This window comes from Rhinolophus hipposideros (genome assembly GCF_964194185.1).
Source record: "Rhinolophus hipposideros genome assembly, chromosome: 22".
NCBI classification, from domain to species: Eukaryota; Metazoa; Chordata; class Mammalia; order Chiroptera; family Rhinolophidae; genus Rhinolophus; species Rhinolophus hipposideros.
The window spans coordinates 23192586-23213756 of NC_138068.1; the positions used below are offsets into that span (position 1 = coordinate 23192586).

A 21171-nucleotide genomic window follows, 5' to 3' on the forward strand; every position below is an offset into this window, starting at 1 on the left:
TTGAGTTATTTCTTAATTCCAACTGACAAATTTTACAATTCCATTCATAAATCCAGTAGATTTTAACAGTCACTTCTTTGGTCCCATTAATAAAATTGGTTAATTAAATTCCTTTGAAGATTCGAAGGAATTGAAGATTCGAAACTGCATTTATAAATTTAATAATTCACTTTCCTTTTCTTAAGTACCACAATTTTCTAACAAAACTTTGAGTCCTTGTGTAATTCCTGTAAATGAAATAAACTTATAAATATGTTGAGTCATGAATTTTCAAACATCAATACAAATTTAATAAGACTTCAACTTAAAATCACAAGTCTAAATCTATTATTCAAATATACATTTGTAATTAGTACTGCAAGAATCTGTTAGAATTCTCAAAATTATCTTAAATATATGTAAGAATTTAAAGGATCACATTTATATACAAGGTGTGATCAAATATGGTGAATGTTTAAATAAAATTTAGTACAGTAAAAGACACATTGCCATTAATCTCCCTCAATATACTCCACCTCTCTTCGAACACACTTATCCCCTCGTTCTTGCCACTTTCTGAAGCAGTTCTGGAAGTCCTCTTTTATGTCTTTAGTTGCGCTGTCGTGGCTGCCTCGATGTCCCAAATCATTTTGACTTTGGGAAAAGAGCCAGAAGTCACTTGGTGCCAGATCCGGTGAGTCAGGTGGATGAGGACACACCTTAATGTTTTTGACAGAAATTGCCATATACCAGAAGCGATGTGTGACACGGAGCATTGTCATGATGGAGGATGATTTAGGGCACACTTTAATACACACCTTCTCTCAACCGGAGCTCACACCCGACTGACTGCACCGAACAAGTTGAAACTTGTCACACACCATTACTAGGGTTCGATGTGCTGCTTCCCATATTGAATGAAGATCCTGCCTTTCCTTTTGATGGCACTCAGCAGCAGCATTCACTGTATTTTGTGATCACAACGGAAAGGCTCCATGTCACACATTGCTTCTGGTACGGCAATTTCTGTCAAACAAAAACATTATGGCGTGTCCTCATCTGCCTTATTCACTGGATCTGGCACCGGGCGACTTCTGGTTCTTCCTCAAAGTCAAAATGACCATGAAAGGCAAACATTTTGAATCAATTCATAGTATCAAGGCGGACACGACAGCACAACTAAAGACACTTATGAAAGAGGACTTCCAGAACTGCTTCAAAGTGGCAAGAATGATGGGATAAGTGTGTTTGAAGTGAGGGGAAGCATTTTGAGGAGGATTAATGGCAATGCCTCTTTTACTATAATAATTTTTTAATTTAAACATTCACCATATTTTTATGATCACACCTCATAGATCGCTTAATGCAAAAGTATTAGCACTGAGAGTTTGAAACATTTCTAGTCTTTATTCTAAATCATAGTTGAGGTTAAAGGATGCTGATTGCCTTGAAGAAAGAACTGTCATCCCAATATGGGAGTAATATGCTCCATCAATCTGGGATATTTATTCCCTTCTGTTACTGTGCTGGCTGGTGTGCCAGCTAGATTCTTGCCTGTGGTAGTGATGGGACAGTGATCTGCTCGCCTCCCCACCATCACAACTCTAGGACTAAACAGTGAGTGGTCATTGTGAGGCTTGGGCCAGCTCTCTTCCTCCATAAAACAAGTAAGTGGCTGGCTCTCAAGGAAAAGAGAGACTCAAGCTACTGCCAAGTGCTCAGGAAGATGAACAATGTGTCCGATGGAGATAACCAATTCCTGTCCCAGGCTGATTCCCCATCTTCTGGGCAGCACATTGCCTAATTGCAGTATGGAGTTCTAAATGTCAACATGATCAGGAATGCCAGGCATTTTGCCTCGTAATTCCTCATGCCCACTGTATTTGAAAAGAGCTCTAGGTGGCAGATGAAAATTTTAAGGAAGTCTTCCTGGGTCAATAGAAATAAGCCTATGATTTGAGCATTGTGATGGTCACGTTCATTGCCCTGTGGCCTGGGCTTGGAGCCTGTAGGTGAGTACGAGCCTGCTGGGCTTGTCTGCCATGGGGCCAAGAACACCAGGAAGCATAAATATCTTGTAAAACTCCCAATCACAAACATGGAGATTACTGAATCCATTTGTTTGCTCAACAAATATTCATGGTCCTTACACAGACCAGGCCTGTGCTAAGACACAACATAATGCTTTATTTATTCTCTACTCTCCAGGACAGCTCGGGTTGGTAGGGGAGATGGCCTCTTCAACTTACAAAAGGTGATGAGTACTAGGAAAGGGGGAAGAAGCTTAGAGGTTTGTAGAAGTCCAAAGAGGAGCACCAACCACATGTAGGGGCAGGAGAGGATGATGAAGGAAAATTTCCTGGGGTAGTGACTTCTAAGCTTACATAGAAGGAGGGTAGCAGTCAATCAGTTGATGTCGGGAAGAGCATTCTCGGCTGAGGAAATAACACAGGCACTGTTGTGAAGCTAAACAAAAGCAAATCAGTCTAGAGACTGGAAGTGCTTTAGTGTTCTTACAGCAGTCCAAAAGAGAAAGTGGACTTTGACACTAGTGAGGGCAGAGAAGTGTGCTGGGGCAGGTCAGGCAAGACCCCATAAACCATACTCGAGTCTGGACTGGAATTCAAGTCCAATACAGCAAAGGTTTATGAAGCACAAAACCCATGCCAGGCTGTGAGCTGGGAAGTAGTGACAAATGTTGAATTAAGATCCTAATGGAGGAGACAAGTAAGGCTAAGTGAATAGAGGTGAGTCGGCACAACCTGTAAGTCTGGGAGACATGGAAAATCCCAGAAACAGGGGTATGTGAGGTCTGTGGTAGGCGGAATTCTAAGATGGTCCTCAATCTTTCCGCTCTATGGTGTACTTGCCTGCATAATCCCTTCTCCTTGAATGTGGGCAGCACTTGGCAATATGATGGGATTTCACTCTTGTGATTAGGTGATATTAAAGGCAAGAGATGAAGGGATTCTGTAGATGTAATGACGGTCCCTCATCTGCTGACTTTGAAGCAGTCAAAAGGGAGACTGGCCTGGGTAGACCTAATCAGGTGAGTCCTTCAAAAGAAGGTGCAGGCCTTCCCTGAAGAAATTCAAAGCAGCAGAGACCTTCTCCTGGTGGCCTCCAAGAAGTGAACCTCCATGTTGTGGAGGCCCCATGGCAGGGAGAGGTGGGCAGCCTGTAGGAGTGGAGGGCCTCAGCCCTACACCAAAAGGAACTGAATTGGGCCAACAGTAAGCTTAGAAGGGGATACGGAACTTCAGTTGAGATCACAGCCTTGGCTGACAACTTGATTTTAGCCTGGTGAGACCTTGAGCAAAGGACCTGGCTAACCCACACTTGGGGTACGTGAACCACAGAAACCGAGACAATCAAATTTGTGGTATTTTGTTACACAGCAAGTGACTGGAAATCTCACCCCAAAGAAGCTGAAAGATTTATTGGCTCACATAACTGAAAAGCTTTTGCCCGTCTTCATGCCCTCAGCTGCCCACCTCTTCATGTTGACTGAATTCTCCCACAGGCCTTGGAGTCATAACATGACCCTGACAGCTCCAGGTCTCACCATACTTTCTATATCTGACCCTGTGAAATACAGGTGAATAGTCTTTGCCCCCTGCATTTCCAAGAAAAGTCTTTACATGTCTCATTGGCTGACTGTGTCACCTGCCCAAGCCTGAACCAGTCTGAGGCCACCATGTGCTGACTGGTTAGGCCTGAGTCTTATGCTCCACTATTGAGCCAGGGGTGGAATTCTGTCCAAAACCCTGGGACTGAGTGGGAAAGAGGTAGAAGAGATTGATCGCTCTCAAATTTACAACACGCCATCTTTAACCAGTTTGTCTTCAAACAATACGCTGCTTCATACATAGTTAAGTCTAAAGACCTTACAAAAGATTCCCATTTCCTTCCTTCTGTTCTTCATGCTGTCATACACTTTATTCTTAAATTCCTTCTCTTCCCCCTTCTCTCACTGCTTGCCTCACCCAACACTTGCAGACAACAACGATGTGACTGCATTTTGTCGCTAGTTTGTACTTCCTAGAACTTTATATGGATGGAATCATACAGTATGTAGTCTTTTTAGAATAGCTTTCAGTCGGTACAATTTTAATATTAATCCATGTTGTTACATGTATTAATTCTGTTTATTGCTCACATTTCATTATATGATTATACAGTTCATTTACCCATAAGCTATAAATACACAACTCACTGCTAATATTTTTGCTTTAGACCAGGGGTTAGCAAAGGATGGCCCATTCACAAGCCAAAACCAGCCTGATGACTGATTTTGTATGGCCCATCAGCTAAGAATGGCTTTTACAATTTTAAATGATTGGGGGAAAAAATCAAAAGTAGATTAGTGGCACATAGAAACTGTAATTCTAATTTCACTCCATAAAGTTTTATTGAAACAAAGCCATACTCTCATTTACCTATCGTCTAAGACTGCTTTCATTCTACAACAGTAGAGTTGAGTGGTTGCAATAGAGATCACGACACACAAAACTGAATTGTTACTTTTTAAGGTAGTTAAAAGATTTTTCTTCATTTATTCCATTTCCAGTATTCATTTTTTAAATTGGGGAATATTGGGGAACAGTGTTTCTCCAGGGCTCATCAGCTCCAAGTCATTGTCCTTCAATCTAGTTGTGGAGGGGGCAGCTCAGCTCCAAGTCCAGTTGCTGTTTTCAATCTTTAGTTGCAGGGGGTGCAACCCCCCATACCATGTAGGAGTTGAACGTGCAACCTTGTTAAGAGCTCGCGCTCTAACCAACTGAGCCATCCTGCCACCCCTCCAGTATTCTTAATTTTGTTGTATAGATCTAAATTTGTTTGGTACCATATTCCTTCTGCCTGAAGAACTTCAACATTTCTTGTAAGTCTTCTGGCAATGTATTTCTCCAGTTTTTCTTTGTCTGAGACTTCATTTCTCCTTCACTTTGAAAGATATTTTCACTAGGTACAGGATTCTGGGTTGACAGTTTTTTTTCCTCAGCACTAAAGTCACTCCATTGTCTTCTAGCTTGCATGATTTCTGGTAATTCTTAGCTTCCTCTGTAACGTGTCACTTTATTCTCTGGGCTACCTGCAACATTTTTTTCTTTTAGCCTTTTGAATATGATATGCCTAGTTGTGTGCATAATTTATTCTGCTTTGTGTTCTTTGAGCTTCTTGGATCTGTGGCATGGTGTTTTCCATTTTGGAAAATTCCTAACCTTTATTTCTTCAAATATTTGTTTGTATGACTTCATTTGGCCTCTTGTTCTCCAGCAATCCACCATGAAACATGCCCTGGGTGCCTGTTGTGACTTTAGCATGGGACCCAGAGGAGCCATATGGAGCAAACCTGAGTCCAATCAACAGTTTCCCAGCCCTAGAAGTCTAGCCCAGCCAATCCTCAACCTGGAGAAGAGGTGCTTGGCTGAACCCAGTTTAGATCGGTTAACCAATCTACAGTTGACCTAAAGATCCGTGTGAAGATAAATCTTTTTGTTGAAAGGACCAGAGAACAAAAGCAAGTGAAAGAAAAAGTTTAACTATAATGACTGGTTAGAAACCTGGATAGATTCCTGGCAGCACAGCCATACAAAGACAGTCCAGGAAGCAGAACTGAGCCAGAAGACATGGGTTCTTATCCCAGGTGCTGGCCCTGATAGCTCAAAGTTGCTAAGAGCAGGCTTCTTCCCAGCCAGCCCTATCAGCCCCTCCGCTGGGAAGGCTTTCCTGACCATTTTCCCTGCCCCAAGTTCAGGCCTTTCTTCCTATTGAGTTTTTCTGTGCCATCCAGCTTAACCTCAACTCCCAGACAACTACAGTTATGGTCCTGAGGTTGTCTCCTAGCTCTCCGGGGTCATTCAAACCCTAGCCCCTAAGGCCCATCTATTATATCCACTGTGACTTCAATATCCACTTACCTTCAGGATGAATTGTCTTCCTTTCTGCCACCTGGGAACTGACATTATTATCTTGGAAATTGGCTATTTAAAAGTAAATAAATTGTTAGGCAGCATCCTCACATGTTTGGAACAGGAGGTACATACTGACATTAGTTAGATCAGTCTATCATGTTGACTGGCAATCTGATTTTTTCCTGAGGAGCTTAATTTTTTTACACAGTTGAAATTACCTCATATACAGTTTAGTTTCCTGCTTTTCTATTTGAAAAGAACGCATTTTCCCACGGTCCTGTGTCTCATCTCTATCTCCAGTGTTTTTAGCATAGGACCAGGCTCGTAGACACCAATGAATGTTTGTTGAAGGGCATCTTATATAAACAAATTAACTCTGAAAAGACCATTCAAGGTGAATGCATAAGGAACCCTGGTCTGAGATGAAGCTGAGTGACCAGAATGAGAGATGTACACCAGAGTGTGGAGAGCTGTGGGTATCTGGACTTCTTCATAGGGTGTTCACTGTGGAGTTACCAGAACTGCTCAACACAGAATAAGGTCCTGCCTTTCTAGATGAAGTCTACAAACGTTTGACTCTGACTCACAGAATGGGATCTGGAAGCCAGTTACCAAATGCTGCTGTTTTTCCTTTCTCATTAGAGGAGCCAAGAAAATGCTGCCAAACAGGTGATGCAAGAATGAAGCTGACTCAGAAATACCCAATCCCCTCAGGAATTTCCCCAAGAAACAGATTAGCCATCCTATAAACTCCCATCTAGAAGTACCTGGGGGAGAGCTTCTTACATGGAGGCCACTAAGAACCCCTGGTAATTATGGCTACAGGAAGGCAAATCCAGATTGTAATTTGCTACAGTGCAAAAGTTGTTGGCTTTTAGTAGAGAAATTAAAAATTTAGAGGAGACAGAGTGATAGGATCTTAGAGGAAAAGTGGGAGTGGGAACAGGGCAATGTAAATTAGAAACTTGCATCTGTTGAAAACCTATCATTTTTTTAAAAACTATGTATGTATATATGTATGTATGTATGTGTGTGTGTTTTTCCAGGACCCATCAGCTCCAAGTCAAGTAGTTGTTTCCATCTAGTTGTGGAGGGCGCAGCTCAGTGGCCCATGTGGTGATCGAACCGGCAACCTTGTCGCTAAGAGCACCGTGTTCTAACCAGCTGAGCTAACCAGCCGCCCCCCCCCGAAAACCTGTCATATTTAATGCATGGATTTTTTTCCCTTTTAGAACAAGACACTTGACTGCCATCTACTGTAAAATTGTAAGAATAAATGTACAAATCTATAGCATCCTTGTAGATGTGACCTTTTTCTGCACATAATTTGCACTACACGATTCAGAGTGGAAATGAACATTTAGTCTAACTCTACTCTATGTCAGACACTTTGCTGGGTATTTTCCAAATATTTATCATCTAATCTGAACAACCATCCTACAGAACAGGTGTTTACACCCCAATTTTAAGATGAAATGTGAGGATCTCTGTGGCAGGGAGGAAAAGAAGACATGATCAGGAAAGGACAAAGGGGCTTCATCTGTATTGGTAGATTTAATTTGGGCAGTAGGTTCAAGAGTGTGTTACAACTTCTTTATAACTTGGTACATGTCTAAAATGTTTTACAATAATAATTTAAGTCACTTGTGAAGATTCAATGAGGTTAAGTAACTGATCCAAAAACAGACAGCCAGATAGACCTCTGATTGGAACACCAGGACATTGCAGTTTTAACAGGTTGCTTCTCTGAAATGGTTAAATTCAGCACAGAGTCACAGTAAGGTTATCAAATCTAGAAAGTACTTGTCTATATTAGGACTGACTCCAGGAACAGATTCTTCTTGTGACACCCTCTATATGTCTGTTCTACTTGGAGAATAGTCTGAATTTCGTATTATATACAAGTGGTGGAAAGCAGAGGTATTTTAGCATCTCGGTCTATACTAAATCGGTCAGGATCATTGCTTAGCCTTCAGTCACTTATAATTTCACCAAAGGCTCATTAAACAAACATTTTCTTAGCATGTTAATTCAGTCTGGGGGCTTATGCCTTGTAATTACAGTTGCAAACCTAAGGGCAAAGTTCTTGTGATCTTGAGATGCTCTTTATGCAACCATACTTTCATTAACTTATTGTGTGGTGGGGAGGGGGAAGGTGGAAATGGGAGTGAAGGATAAAATTACCTTTATCAGGCCTCTATTATGAATCTGGTGTGGTGCTAAGCATTGTCCTTGTGCTACTCCATTTAATTTTCAATCCCGAGGGATACTGGCCTACTTTAAAAAAAAAAGGTTTTTATAAGGATGCACAGATTAGTAAGATACATAAACTCAGCAGGGAGTTTACACGCGGGGTGGGGGGGTGGGGAGACCAATAAAACAAATTCACACGACAAAAGTTCCGGTATTTAGAAAAAAGGGCAAGAGGGAGTTAGTGATGGCAGTGGGGGAAGCAGAGAGAGGTGACTTTAGATAGGGTGGAGCTTCAGCTAAGATCAAGGTTTTTAGACCCATTTTGAGGAGGGAACTGGGAAGCACTTTACTTCAAAGCCTTTTGTCTTTTTCTTCAAGCAGGACAAGGCCCTGGGAAGACAGCGTCTCTAGCATGCATGTCACCGACGAGCAGCCACAGTCCCCAAAGCTGAGGTACAAGGGAAGAGGAATTACCAGCAGGGAGGCAGGCGAAGACTAATGATTAAACAACAACTACTAAAACCCAATTCTAATCTTGGGAGAGAATTTGCTGGTGGGAATCTCTCGGCAGTGGTGACAAAACTAGATTTTTCAAGAGATGCTCAAACTGTCAGTTTTAATTATAAGCACACTCGACAACCGGTGAAACAAGATGAAATTTAAAGACTGAGAAAAAAGTACAATTCCCAAGTATGTCAACAATGTCCAATTTTCTCTACTTTAGGGCTACAGTAATTAGCCATATCCTGAAGATCTAATTTTACAAAATATATTCCTGTCTCTAACAGGCCCACAACAACTTAATCTTCCTATCCCTCTCATGTATAAAGTGGGAATAAATGTTAGAAACTCAAGTTCATGTAAGGTAGACACACATTTCAGATACAAGATATTACACAATGGTTCCTTTTATCTAAATCCCACTTCTCAAGTCCCAATATTAATATCACGTAGATGCCATAAAATAGTACGCAGTGAAAATTTAAAGGAAACTAAGAATTTGGGATAATATCATTTCTGGATTTTAATTTTTGAAAACTGTAATTAAATGAGAAAGAATGGCAATTCCAAGTATATACTTTCATAGAATTTACTCATTTGGCACTGATAAGCAAGAAAACCCAGTTTCACCTTTTACCAGCCCTCTTGATAGTTTCTATTTATGCTGCCAAATATGTTCCCATAAGCTCACCAGCATACCTTCATTCCAGTCACCGACTTTGCCAAGTTGCTTCCAGGGCTGGGGGTATCTCCAAGGCTGACTTCCCACAGGGCTTACTGCCAACCTCCGAATACTGGTCTTTTCTGCTGTGAACAAGCTGTCCACCGACCTTATCATTTAACCACCACCCAAACTCTGCTTAGCCTTCAGTCACTTATAATTTCACCAAAGGCTCATTAAACCTCATCTGATAAGGTCTCCACCGACCTTATCATTTAACCACCACCCAAACTTTCTAAAATCAATGTCAGAGCTGAAAAGGAACTCAGAAGACAACTCCCCCTGACTGAACATACATAGGTCCCGAGAGGGCCATAGGAGAGATTGTATAATGAATTACCAGCCAAGTCAGGACCAAGAACTAATCCTCCAAACCAGGGGGCCAACAGAATTAGGTTTATCAAGGGCATAATAGGGCAAACACACTTGACATTTACTCTCATTCAATCCCAAGGAAGCAGTGGCCCCATTTTATAGATGATGCAACCGATTCAGAAGTTAGGTCACTTGCCAAGTCGCCAAGCCCGTGGCAGGGCAGGAATGAAACCAATCCTGTTTGGTAACATCACGCTCGCTTCACTGCATCTCGAAGTCAACAAGTCCCAGGTGTCAGTGATCCTCAACTGTCTTGGCCACCCCACTTCACATCTCTGTCCACTCTGGATTAATTCAAAGCAGGTGAGAACTAAGCCATCTATCACACGGTGTCGGTTGGAGAAGCATACTGCTCAGGCTGCAGGGACATTTCATTTGTTTAAATGTTTTTATTTAAAAAAAAAAAATTAAAGACCTTCATGGCACAACTTCTTCCCAGCACAGTTATGTTTTAGTTATTATCAATTACAATACAATTACAACCAATAAATCAAGGAGGGAAGGGGGAACTTCTGACTTCAGACTTAAAAAAAACGGGTGAGGGCCAATTCAAACAAAGTTAAAAAATATTTAAAAAACTTTTCAGAGTAATTGCCAACACAACTGTCTTATATTGGCATTCCATTTCCTGCCATCTGATCAATGCAGACACAGGTAGTGCTGAGAAATAGTGTCCCAATACAAGGTATACAGATGAGGTAATTTACAACAACACAGAAGTTGTTACTCTGTAAACCCTTGCCCCCCCCACCCACCCAGTTGGGTCTTTTATTCCCTTGCTTCTGCAGTGACTCCTTAAGTAGCATTTTAAAAACTTCGATTTCTTTTAAAGGCTCTTGGGTGGCTTCTCAGAGTCCTCTGCATTCACTTTCAGTTTCTTGCAAGATCTGATGCTTTTTAGGAAGTCCAGCTGTCTGCAGCTCCCCACATCAGCCTCGGCTATGCCTAGATTCTCTGAGCTACAAGGGCAGGATATGAATGAAGCCTTGATTTACAACCCTCCTCCCCACCTTAAAAGAAAGAATTTATTAGTCATAAGTGTCCTGTTCAAATCACAATCCAGTGCAAACGTAATCACAAATTGCATCTCTGGCACATCCGGTGCTTTTAGCTTCTGCACAAGGTCAACATGGTAACCTCCAGAGCATTCTGGGGCATAAAAGGGTCAAGAACAATAAATATCCACTGTAAGTGGCCACACGGAAGAACATCAGCCTGCCACACGGGCAGAATGTTCTCCCTATGGTTGAGAAGCATAAAAGGAGGCTTTAGCTTCCTCTAAAGTTCACCATTATATTCACTAAAGCCATCACCTTGATAAAGTTACTAGAGCTAAGACTGGTTACAAAGTTAGTTAAATTCATTAAATTCAACTCCTCAAATAATTATGTTTATCTATGACGCCCAGGTGAGAAAGGCTTATGAATCTATAAAGGTAGGAGAATGGGGAACTAAGACTTTAGGCCTTAAATCATGTTGGAAGAATTTTTCCTAGTCCCCACAAGCAGCTACTGTAATGAAGTAACAGGAGAAAATACAGAGCTGATGGTTTTGCTATTGTGCTTAAAAAACTAGGCTTCCTCAGTGAAGCACCTGATAAACTTAGGTGGTTGGATTACAGTGGAAAACCCACTTTACACAAACACACAAAAACTGGTGACTTTTTCCATCCCCAATCCCTGCACTGCTGAGACAAAATGAGTTTTATGGCAAAGGATCCTTAATCCCCAGAGACGCTTTGGCTTGTGGTGCTTTTTTTAAGGCCTCTCTGCCCTGCCCAGTACCATGGGTCAAACGAGGGGTGTATAAAAATGGGGGCCTTAGGAAGCCTTCATGGTACAGGGCTGTAGGCCCCTCAGATGTGAACGTGAGACACCCACCCAGCGAGACCTTTACACAGGGAACTTAAATCTAACCTTGATAAATAAAACCAAACGTTTATTTACACCAAAGAATTCCAACACTGGATCTTTCACATATGAAGGACAAAGTATTATATATATACACACAGCAAGGGGTGGCAGGGCTGTAACAAGAGAGCTTATAGTTTTCCCACAATTACAGGTCTACCATTTCAGTTTCACTGGAGACAGTGGCTCTGCTCCTACCTCTCAGATACCTTTACAAGACAGAGGGGCAGGTCCTTCTCACTGGATGACATGTGAGAGAAAGGGAAGGTAGGAGGAAAAGAAGGTAAAAGCTTAAAATAAAACACTGTGGCCACATCTCCCATTAGCTCTTAAAGAGTTGCTAGCATAAAACCTATACAATGTATTCTTCTTTTGTAAAAAGCAATAAGTTATACCCAGTAACTAACTAAATTCAAAATGGCCAAGTCAAAGAAAGCTGAAAAAGGTTTTGCCTTCCCCCTCCTACCAACTACAGAGCATGATGGGAGATGAAAGGGGAGAGGACCAAGGTAAGGAGCCTGGGAGGGAAGGTTGTTAAAATTTTAAACTAAACGGAAACTAAACTTCTAAGTGAGCTGGATTTCGGGTTAGGTCAGTAAGACATGATTCATACTGAACAGAAGTTTCCAGGACCTGTCTGCACTTTGGGTAGCCTTTCCGCATCTCCATGTCACTAAGACACATCTCCACTAGATTCACCAGGACAGCCCCAATGGAGCACTTCCCGAGTGAAGTGATGCGAGTGATTAGCACGCCACACGCCGCTGCTCTTACAGATTGGGTCCTCCCTTCTTCCTTCCTTCCCACCTCCCTTCAAGAAGCTACATTTTTGTAATCTCTGGAGAACAGCATGATACAAATCCCCAGCGTGTGGGATGGTGAGGGAGTGATGGTGGGCGTAGGAAGAGATGCCACCCAAACGCAGCAGCTGGGATTGAGGCTGGGTTATCTTTGTTCTTTAGTGATGAGAAATTAAATTTGGAAAGGGAGGAAAAAAATGTGTCCGTGAAATATTCCACCTGCAGGTAATTTTTCAGGGAATCCCCTGAGTTATGAAAAGTTTGAGTTAAAAAAAAAAAAAAAGAAAAAAAGAAGAAAATCAGCCTATTATAATTTTTTTTTATGACTGAACTACTATAAATCCACAAGCAACGGTTCAGACACGGTGCTTCTTAAGTATTTCACCCCTCCCCGCCAGGCGCAAGCTGCATCAAGGAGAGAGTAGACTCCCCCACCTCTGCTCAGGCGTCAGGAGACAGAAGGGGCCATTACTGCTGAGCGCCGGCGGCAGCCGGAACAGGCATCCCGAGGGGGTTGGCAGCAGCAATCACTGGTGAGCCTGCCAGAGGTCCAAGGGGTGAAGGGGTTGGCACTGAAGAAATCCCTGAAAGACAACAGCCGACAGTGAGCCAGATACCAACCACGGAAATCTCCGTCACCAGTTTCTCATAGGACCTACCTCAAAGGTGACACAGTAATTCTTTTTATCGAAGGCATCTCCTTAGCCAGATTTTTATAAATTAAACTAATTTCAAATTAAGTACTCACAAATTAAAATGACAAGTTCTAATAAATTTAGGAGACAGATAAAAAGAAATTATGCTTGGAGAGTTTAAGCAGTTTGTTCCGAGTACACAGCGAGTAAGTGGCAGCTATGCCCGGATCCAACCCAAGCCTGCCCATCCAGTGCAGCACTGTCCGTCCAAACTCGGTGCTCTGTAGTCCGCGCTCACGTGGCGGCCTCTGGCTAGTGAAACTACAGAACTGATTTTTAAGTTTTATTAGATTTTAATGAATTTAAATAGCCACATGTGGCTAGTCACTCCCATACTGAACAGCAAAGCACATGGCTGGAGTCAAAGGTCATATACTCTTATACCACAAGCCATTCAAATTTCAAAATCACTAAAAGTCATTTTCAGTGGAGAAAGGAGCACTTCCCATCTCTAAGCTGTAGTAGTGTTTTAGAATTTATTTCCATTTGGTTTCCTCCATCCATCTAATGACCAGAACTACCTGTTAATTGCCCTCAATCAGCCAATTATTCAATTTTCAAAATGTTATATATTTTGAACAGGCAATATATTTACGTGGCTCAAAATACAAAAGGTTCAAGAGTATACCTTTTGATAAATCTCCCTTGCTCTATTGCTTGGCCAACTTATGGCACCATTTCTGGGGTGTATCCTTCCAGAACTATTTTATGCACATACATGAATAAAATTTTACCAGAATCTTCATATGAGAATCACATTCATATAAGAATGTGATTATCTACTTTTGCCCACCCCGTCTTCAACATGCTTCTGCATCTTGCTTATTTCATTCTTTTCTCTGACTGTACACATTCTACTGAATGCATGTCCCATAAGTCATTTAACCAGTTCCTTACTGAGAGCCGATTTCAATGTTTTGCTATTACAAATAAGGCTATGACGAGTAACCTTGAATATACAGCATTCTGCACATAGGAAAGGTACCCAGAGGATAAAGTCTAGAAGGCGCTAGTTCTTTAAAAAAGAATTGGGACAACAGCAATTATTTGAAGGTGTCTGAGTAAATGCCCTCACTACCACAAGTGTACCCATGTGGGTGTTGCCTGCATGTATAATTCTTAGAAGATGGGCCTATAGCTTCTTCTGAAAATTGTGTACTCTGTCCAAAAACTCACTCTAAATCACAGTGACTCGATAATGAAAAATAATTTCATGTAGACCTTTACAATTTACTAGGCACATTGTAGTTGCTCTGGGAAAAAAAAAAAATCAAAGAATCATTCTTATACAGATACATCCAAGTACAAACCTCACCTCTACTCTCAATTTCTTAATCTTGTTGACATGGGACCATGTTAACTATTATTGCCCTAAACTATGAGATGAAAGGATCTCTTTTTATTCTTCATGGCTTGTTGGGACTTTCAAGTCCCTCTGAGAAATGTTTGGGACACTAGCCTAGAATAGCCTGTTGATACCCTACTCAGGGCAGTGTCACTGAAGTATACCAGCTGTCAAAAGCATCCTGAAGCCTGGTGGAAAGAGCCACACAAGTCACCACGTCAATAAGGTGACATTACAGAGAGGAGGTAGTCCACAAGAAATCAGGCCACAAACAGGGACCAAAACTAGGAAGAATAATTGATGTCTACCTTTTTTTTTTTAACAAAGAAATTTACCAGTGAACTGACCTGACATCATATTGGCGCTGCTGACAGGCGTACTGCCCCCTGGCATGCTAGATGAGCCCATTCGAGCCTGGTCCTTCACAACAGTGTCTAGAAAGAGACAAAAAGGTTAGCTTCTATTACATCTAACGATTAAAAACTAATGGTCTTAAAGCAGTCACTCATTCTTTGTATTTTATTTCTACTGCCTATTATTCCTAGAACTTAAGGTGGCAACTGCCTTCACCATGAATTAAACAAGTAATAGAAAATAGAATTATCTTTCCTGTCAAACTGTGGTAAAGGCGACATCTTAAACTAAACGGTAGGAAGATGAGCTAATTATCCATCGTAGAGCTAATTCAAAACAAAACTGATCCCATTAGGGCTTAATGAGACAATACAATTTAACTTGGCCTGCACAGTGACATTATCGGAGTGAACTGGTCTTACTGCAGGCCACAACTCAGCTACTCAAGCACGGTGCCAAAGATGCCAAAACTATAGGTTTGTGCAAATGAGTGCTACGAGCACAGATTTCACTCTCCATCTCAGCCTGTCAGCCTGATTCAGGTACAGAAGACTGGGCAAGAGTAGGATCGAGTCCCTACAGAACCATCCCATCAGTCCCCAAGGAACAATCCAATGTTGAAGCTAACATCATAGTAAGGGTGGGGTGGGTCTAAGTGACATTTTCACCCAGGACAGCAATTAGCTGTACTCACAAATCTAGGTCAAGGCGTTCATACAGTAAGATTTTCAAGCCTCCTTGGCTCTCTCCAATAAATGATTACCAAAAATAGGACAGATATAGCGCTGTTTGTTATAATCCAAGCACTCCAGACTAGCCAATGAGAAGTGTCACCCACAGTAGGAAAAGCAGTTTATTTAGGAGTGATCATGTATCAGGTACTCTTAGACAAGAATCCTTCCAATAATTCTGCAAGACAGTTGCCATCATTGTCCCCATTTGAAGAAACCAAGACTCATCGTAGGTGAAGTAACTTTGCCGCAAGCTAAGTGGAGCTGGGATTCCAGCTCTGTTCTGTAGGACTGTAGGCCCAGAGCTTTCTTCACAGCACATATTCAATCACCCCTGCCCTGTACAGTCTGCTGGGCGGGCCTGCGCAGGTTCTGTGGATCGGACAGTTGGACTCACAGAAATAGGGGTGCTCCATGGCCTCTCTTGCAGTGAGCCGTGATTGGTGGTCATACCGCAGCAGTTTGTCCAGGAAATCCAAGGCCTCAGGGCTGACAAGGTGCTGGTTTTCACTATGAACAAAGCGTTCCCATCGCTTACGGGAGTGTCTACAGAGCCAAAAGCGGTAATGAGAAATGAACCAAGGGGCAGAGAAGTCCAGCCAGTAGCAGAGCGAGATAAAAACTCAAGAGAGTAGTCTTATACCACTCTGCCACTGGGGAGACAACAAAGCTAACCGGAGAGACTGGAAAGAGCAGTGTTGCAGAAAAGAGAAATCCGGGTCCTGACAATTTTATGAAACACAATTCAGGTTATTTAACAGGACTGAATGCTTCTGCACAGCAGGGAGGGTCAGGTGGCTGAGCTAACCAGGCTTCTTTCCCATCCCCACACACATGCTTGTGATGTCTGCCACCCGGCCAGCAAAACGCCTCTGCCTCAGGCAAGTTCACCTCCTGCTAAGCGGTGAATGAACTTAGTACTGTGTCTCGTCACTATTTTCAGAGTCTGGCATGTGTACCTCAGTCTTGAGGCATGCATTTTCTACTACTACTTCTTTCTCTTTGAAGAGGGTTTTGTCTTTTGGAGAAGCTACATCAAGAGATTTGGATACCTGACTCAACTGCAACCCTTTTACTAGCATCTACACTGCATTCATTTTACAGGAATCCTCTACCATCTCCACATGCAGCCTCCTGCTGGCGCATCTGGGAAAATGGCCATTCGGTCCAGTACTTTTATCACAGGCCTGCCCATGCCGCATCCTACAGCACTGGACCACTGCCACCTCAGCAGTGTTGGCAAAGAGAACATAACTATTTTGAGGATCCAAAGTGTCCGTTTATACCCAAAGTGCTTAAGGCGGGGATGCACAGATTTTTTTTTTTTTATGACTTACCTGCCCAAGATATCATTGAAACGTGGATCTAATTCAATGTTGTATTTGTCGATATAGTCATATAAATCTTCTGTCCCCAGAACCTTGGCTATCCTCACCAACTAGGATTGAAGAAAGACAAAAACCCACATGACAAGCCCATTGCATGATTAAATCAACAATTAACCATGGCTGAATTAACAGGAAGGGTTCATCATGGCTACAGGTATGAATGCTACATTTCAACTTACTTCAAATTTCTGTGCCTGGCACGAATGGATTTCCACATAAAATTCCCTAAATTATTACTCAATGTGAAGGTGTCAAAAAGAAAAAACAAACCACTTTATAACCTGGGTCCTTCCCCTTGAAATGTCTCCCTGATGAAGTCCTGTGTTTTCCCCGCTCACAGCCCAGCTGAAGATGTCACTTTTTTTGGAGGCTCCCATGTATACTCAGACCACTCACTCCCACGACTGCCTTCTGTACCCTGTCTTCACTTCGACGCTGACATTTATAACTGTAATTTATTTCCTTATATGTTTGATTCCCTTACTAGACAGACTATGAACTATCAGAGGAGGGACTAGTTTCCCTTTTGTCTGTATTCCCCAGCCCTGTATGGCACCTGACATACTGATTTTAACTGATCTTCAATGGGAAGTGGAGCTAGTATAAAAAACACCATCTATATTTCTATTGACATACACCAACTCAATCCATACAGAGACAAAAAGATCATAGAAATACCACATATAAACCAACATGATGGAGAAAACATCCCCAACTCTAATGAAAGCTCACATTAGGAAATTCTAAGGTAATGTCTGTCCTATTTTACAATAAAACAAACAATACAAATCCAAAAGACTAGGGGAAAAACTGCAATTTCAAAAGGCTAAACTGATAGCTCCCAAAACACCAATTTGAGGATCAATGTTGGGTTGGCTGAATAAGCCATGAATTGAAAATTATTGTAGGGCCCACTCTCAGAGATTCTGAATAGGTCTTATGTGGGGGCTGGGCACCTGTATTTTAGCAGTTTACAAGGAGTAGCCAGATTTGGCCATCTCTAGGTTAGATCAGCAACTTCCCAAATGGGAACAAAATATATCACCTGATCATAATTGTCATGTCCATGGAAAAATGGCTCCTTCCGGAAAATCATACTTGCCAGCATACAACCCAAGCTCCACATATCCAAACTATAATCGTACATCTGCATGAAAGTGAAGAAAATGTCACTGTTTTCAAAATTAAAAATTGCTCTTAATTTAAAAAGAAAAAAAAATCACTGCACTAAAAAGTCCAAACCCCCATAACATCTTCATGTACTTTTCATCTTTTCTTCTATGCATTTCCCCCCAGTTTTAACACAATCTGTGCGTACTACTTTTTTCACTTACACAAGAACATCCCAAACTGTTAGCCTATGGAAACTTTTTATCTGTAGCATTATTTTATTGCATAAATGTTTCAGAATTTAACCTTTAATTTCCCATAATAGGATCATGTTTTGTTTTTCACCATTATAAATAATGTTAAGAATATTTTTATGCATAAAATGTTTGAGCTCAGGGTTTTATATCCTCAAAATCCCAGGAAAGGAATTTCTAGGACAGAGTCTGAACTTTTTAAGGTGTCTGATAATAATACCTGGGAGGACAAGGTATTCCCAAGGATTTTGTTTCTGTGAGGAAAAACAAGGACTTTTTCCTTTTTTAGTAAAGGGAAGGTCTTTATAGGTATTAGGTTGGTGCAAAAGTAATTGCAGTTTTTGCAATTATTTTTAACCTTTTAAACCGCAATTACTTTGCACCAACCTAATAGAATACAATTTAGGAAAATCTTAAGAGAACATTTTTCAGTGTACTTCTTAGGTTGGTTAAACCTAGCTTACAATTCTCAAACTAGCTCTAGAGTTTCTGATGAAAAAAAGTATCTCTGGTATACTTTCTCTTTAGTTAAAATCAAATGCAGATCTATTCATGTTCTACTCACATTATGGCAATAAAAACAAGTTATGGTACATAAACTGAGATGACTCATATTTTACATTCATTCATATAAAAAGGACAGCTATAGATGTGTATAAATGACCTACTCAAAAGCGCAAGTGACATTTTTTGCAAATTATGTACAAAACAAGCACAGGACTGAAATTTTATTTGCCTTTCTCTTCTCACCTGATAGTCTACAAGTAGCTCAGGACCTTTGAAGTATCGGGAAGCAACTCGGACATTATATTCTTGGCCAGGATGGTAAAACTCAGCCAAACCCCAGTCTATTAGCCGTAGCTGAAAGAAAGAAAAAAAAAAAGAATAAACCATGAGCAATTTTATCTTTCAAGCTACAGCCCCATATTGCCTTTAGAGTACTCTTTTTAAAATACCAGCCATGAAATCCCTTCAGTGACTACCTATTATATTGAGGATGAAAATCAAACTTAGTTGACATATAGGGTTCTCCATGATCTAATTAATCCCTGTGCTCCAGTGAGACATTCAGAAAGACACAATCTCATTTTGTGCTTCTGCGAATTTCTTAAACTGCTCATCTGAGTAGAATGTCTCCACTATCCAATCTAGACTCCTACTAGTGAAGACTGAGATATTTAAGTTAGCCCTTTCACTGAAGTCTTTTCTAATTATCCAAGTGGAACCAACCATTGCTTTTAGCACCCCCTGAAGCTCAGATGTACGTCTTTAATAGAACATAAAACTCTTTATTCTATATTTGTTTTCCTTTCTTTTTCAATATGGACTGTAAGCTCCTTAATGGCAAGGGGCTGTTTTATTCATCTTTGTAATTTTTAGATTTCAACATAATGACCAGTGCACAAGAGGAAAATGAGAAATATTTGCTGAGTGAAAGAAGAGAAAAGCCACAGAAGATGGTTCTTACCAAAATGTATCCTGAAGTGTAAAAGGACTACTAGCAAGGACAAGAGGCAACCTTATTTGCCCACTATGCAAAGCATAACCACTGACATGTGAGCAGTAGGGCCTGATTAATGCCTGACTACTCTGTTACTGTCTCCCTAAGTTCGCTGTTTACTGGGCACAGTGTCTTCTTTGTTTTAGTAAACAAAGGGAAATATAACAAAATATAGGAAAGTGTAACTTTTTTATATTTTATAGCCTTTCTCTTCATCCTCTTAATATTCAGTGCTCATGGACTTCCTTTCTAATCAATAAGTATTCCTGGAAGACTATTTCTGGTGTTTTGGCTTCACACACAGCACATCGGTGTTTCTCTCCTGTACACTCCAGTCCATGCCTCCCTACCAGCCCATCTCTCCCTCTGTGATCATCTCACTAACGTACATCTCAAAGGTTATTCCCTGCAAAACCTGTTTCTCCCACAGCCTTCCTCTTCTCAGTTAAAGGTTCATTCCATTCATCCTGTCATTCAAGTCCAAAATTTTTCACTCTGCAGTCGTTTCCTTTCCCCACATCTATTCTGTCAACAAATCCTGTTGGCTCTCCCTCATTCTGACCACTACCATCACCTCCCCTCCTACTGCCCTGGTCCATGCCACTACCATCTGGTGTGTGATTTTATTGTAATAGCCCCTTCTCCTAACTGGTCTACCTGCTTTCACTCTAGGCCTCTATTCTCTACACAGCAACTAGAATGACTCTTTTAAAAAGGTTTCGACTTAAAAATGATTATAAATTCACAGAAAGTTAGAGATGTTCCGTGTACCCATCACCAGCTTCCCCCAATAGTAACAGCTTATATAACTATAGCACAATACCAAAACCAGGAAACTGACATTGGCACGATTCAGACAGACCTTATTTTTCACCAGTTTTACATGTTGGTGTGTATGTGTAGTTCTACGTAATTTTATCACGTATTGATGCATGTAACTCCCACTACAAGATACAGAATTGTTCCATCACCACACATGTCCCGTACTTTCTAACCCCTCTGTTCTCTAACGTTATCATTTTGAGAATGTTATTATAAATGGAATCATAAGCATAGTAACTTTTTTGAGATTGTTTTCCCTCAGCATGAGATCCATGCAAGTTGTTGCATCATCAATAGTTTTTGTTTTTATTGCTGAGTCATACTACTGAGTAATAAACTACATGTTATAGACATATCACAGTTTGATTCACTGTTCACTCACTGAAGGACATTTTTTGTTTGTGTTTTCTCCCAATTTTGAGCTATCAGAAATAAGGCTGCATTCGTATATAGGTTTTTATATGGACATACATTTTTGTGTCTCTGGGATAAATGCCACTGCTTCATTGTTTGGTAAGCATATGTTTGTATAGCTTTTAAAGAACCCAACAAACTATAAAATAACTGTTTGGCATTT

At 41.0% G+C, this 21171-nt stretch overlaps 1 protein-coding gene across 2 annotated transcripts in view; it reads right to left on the reverse strand.

The window, feature by feature from the left end:
- Positions 1–11601: 11601 nt before the first annotated feature.
- The window catches only part of CSNK2A1 (casein kinase 2 alpha 1), a 47780-nt gene continuing 38210 nt past the window's right edge, over positions 11602–21171 (reverse strand). For both annotated transcript variants that reach the window (XM_081033610.1, XM_081033611.1), the window contains exons 8-13: positions 19022–19132; positions 17953–18054; positions 16857–16957; positions 15917–16065; positions 14782–14868; positions 11602–12978 (exon numbers count right to left, since the gene is read on the reverse strand). In XM_081033610.1, the coding sequence (XP_080889736.1) occupies positions 12863–12978; positions 14782–14868; positions 15917–16065; positions 16857–16957; positions 17953–18054; positions 19022–19132 (666 nt within the window). In that variant the 3' untranslated portion in view covers positions 11602–12862. The remainder of the gene's footprint in view (positions 12979–14781; positions 14869–15916; positions 16066–16856; positions 16958–17952; positions 18055–19021; positions 19133–21171) is intronic.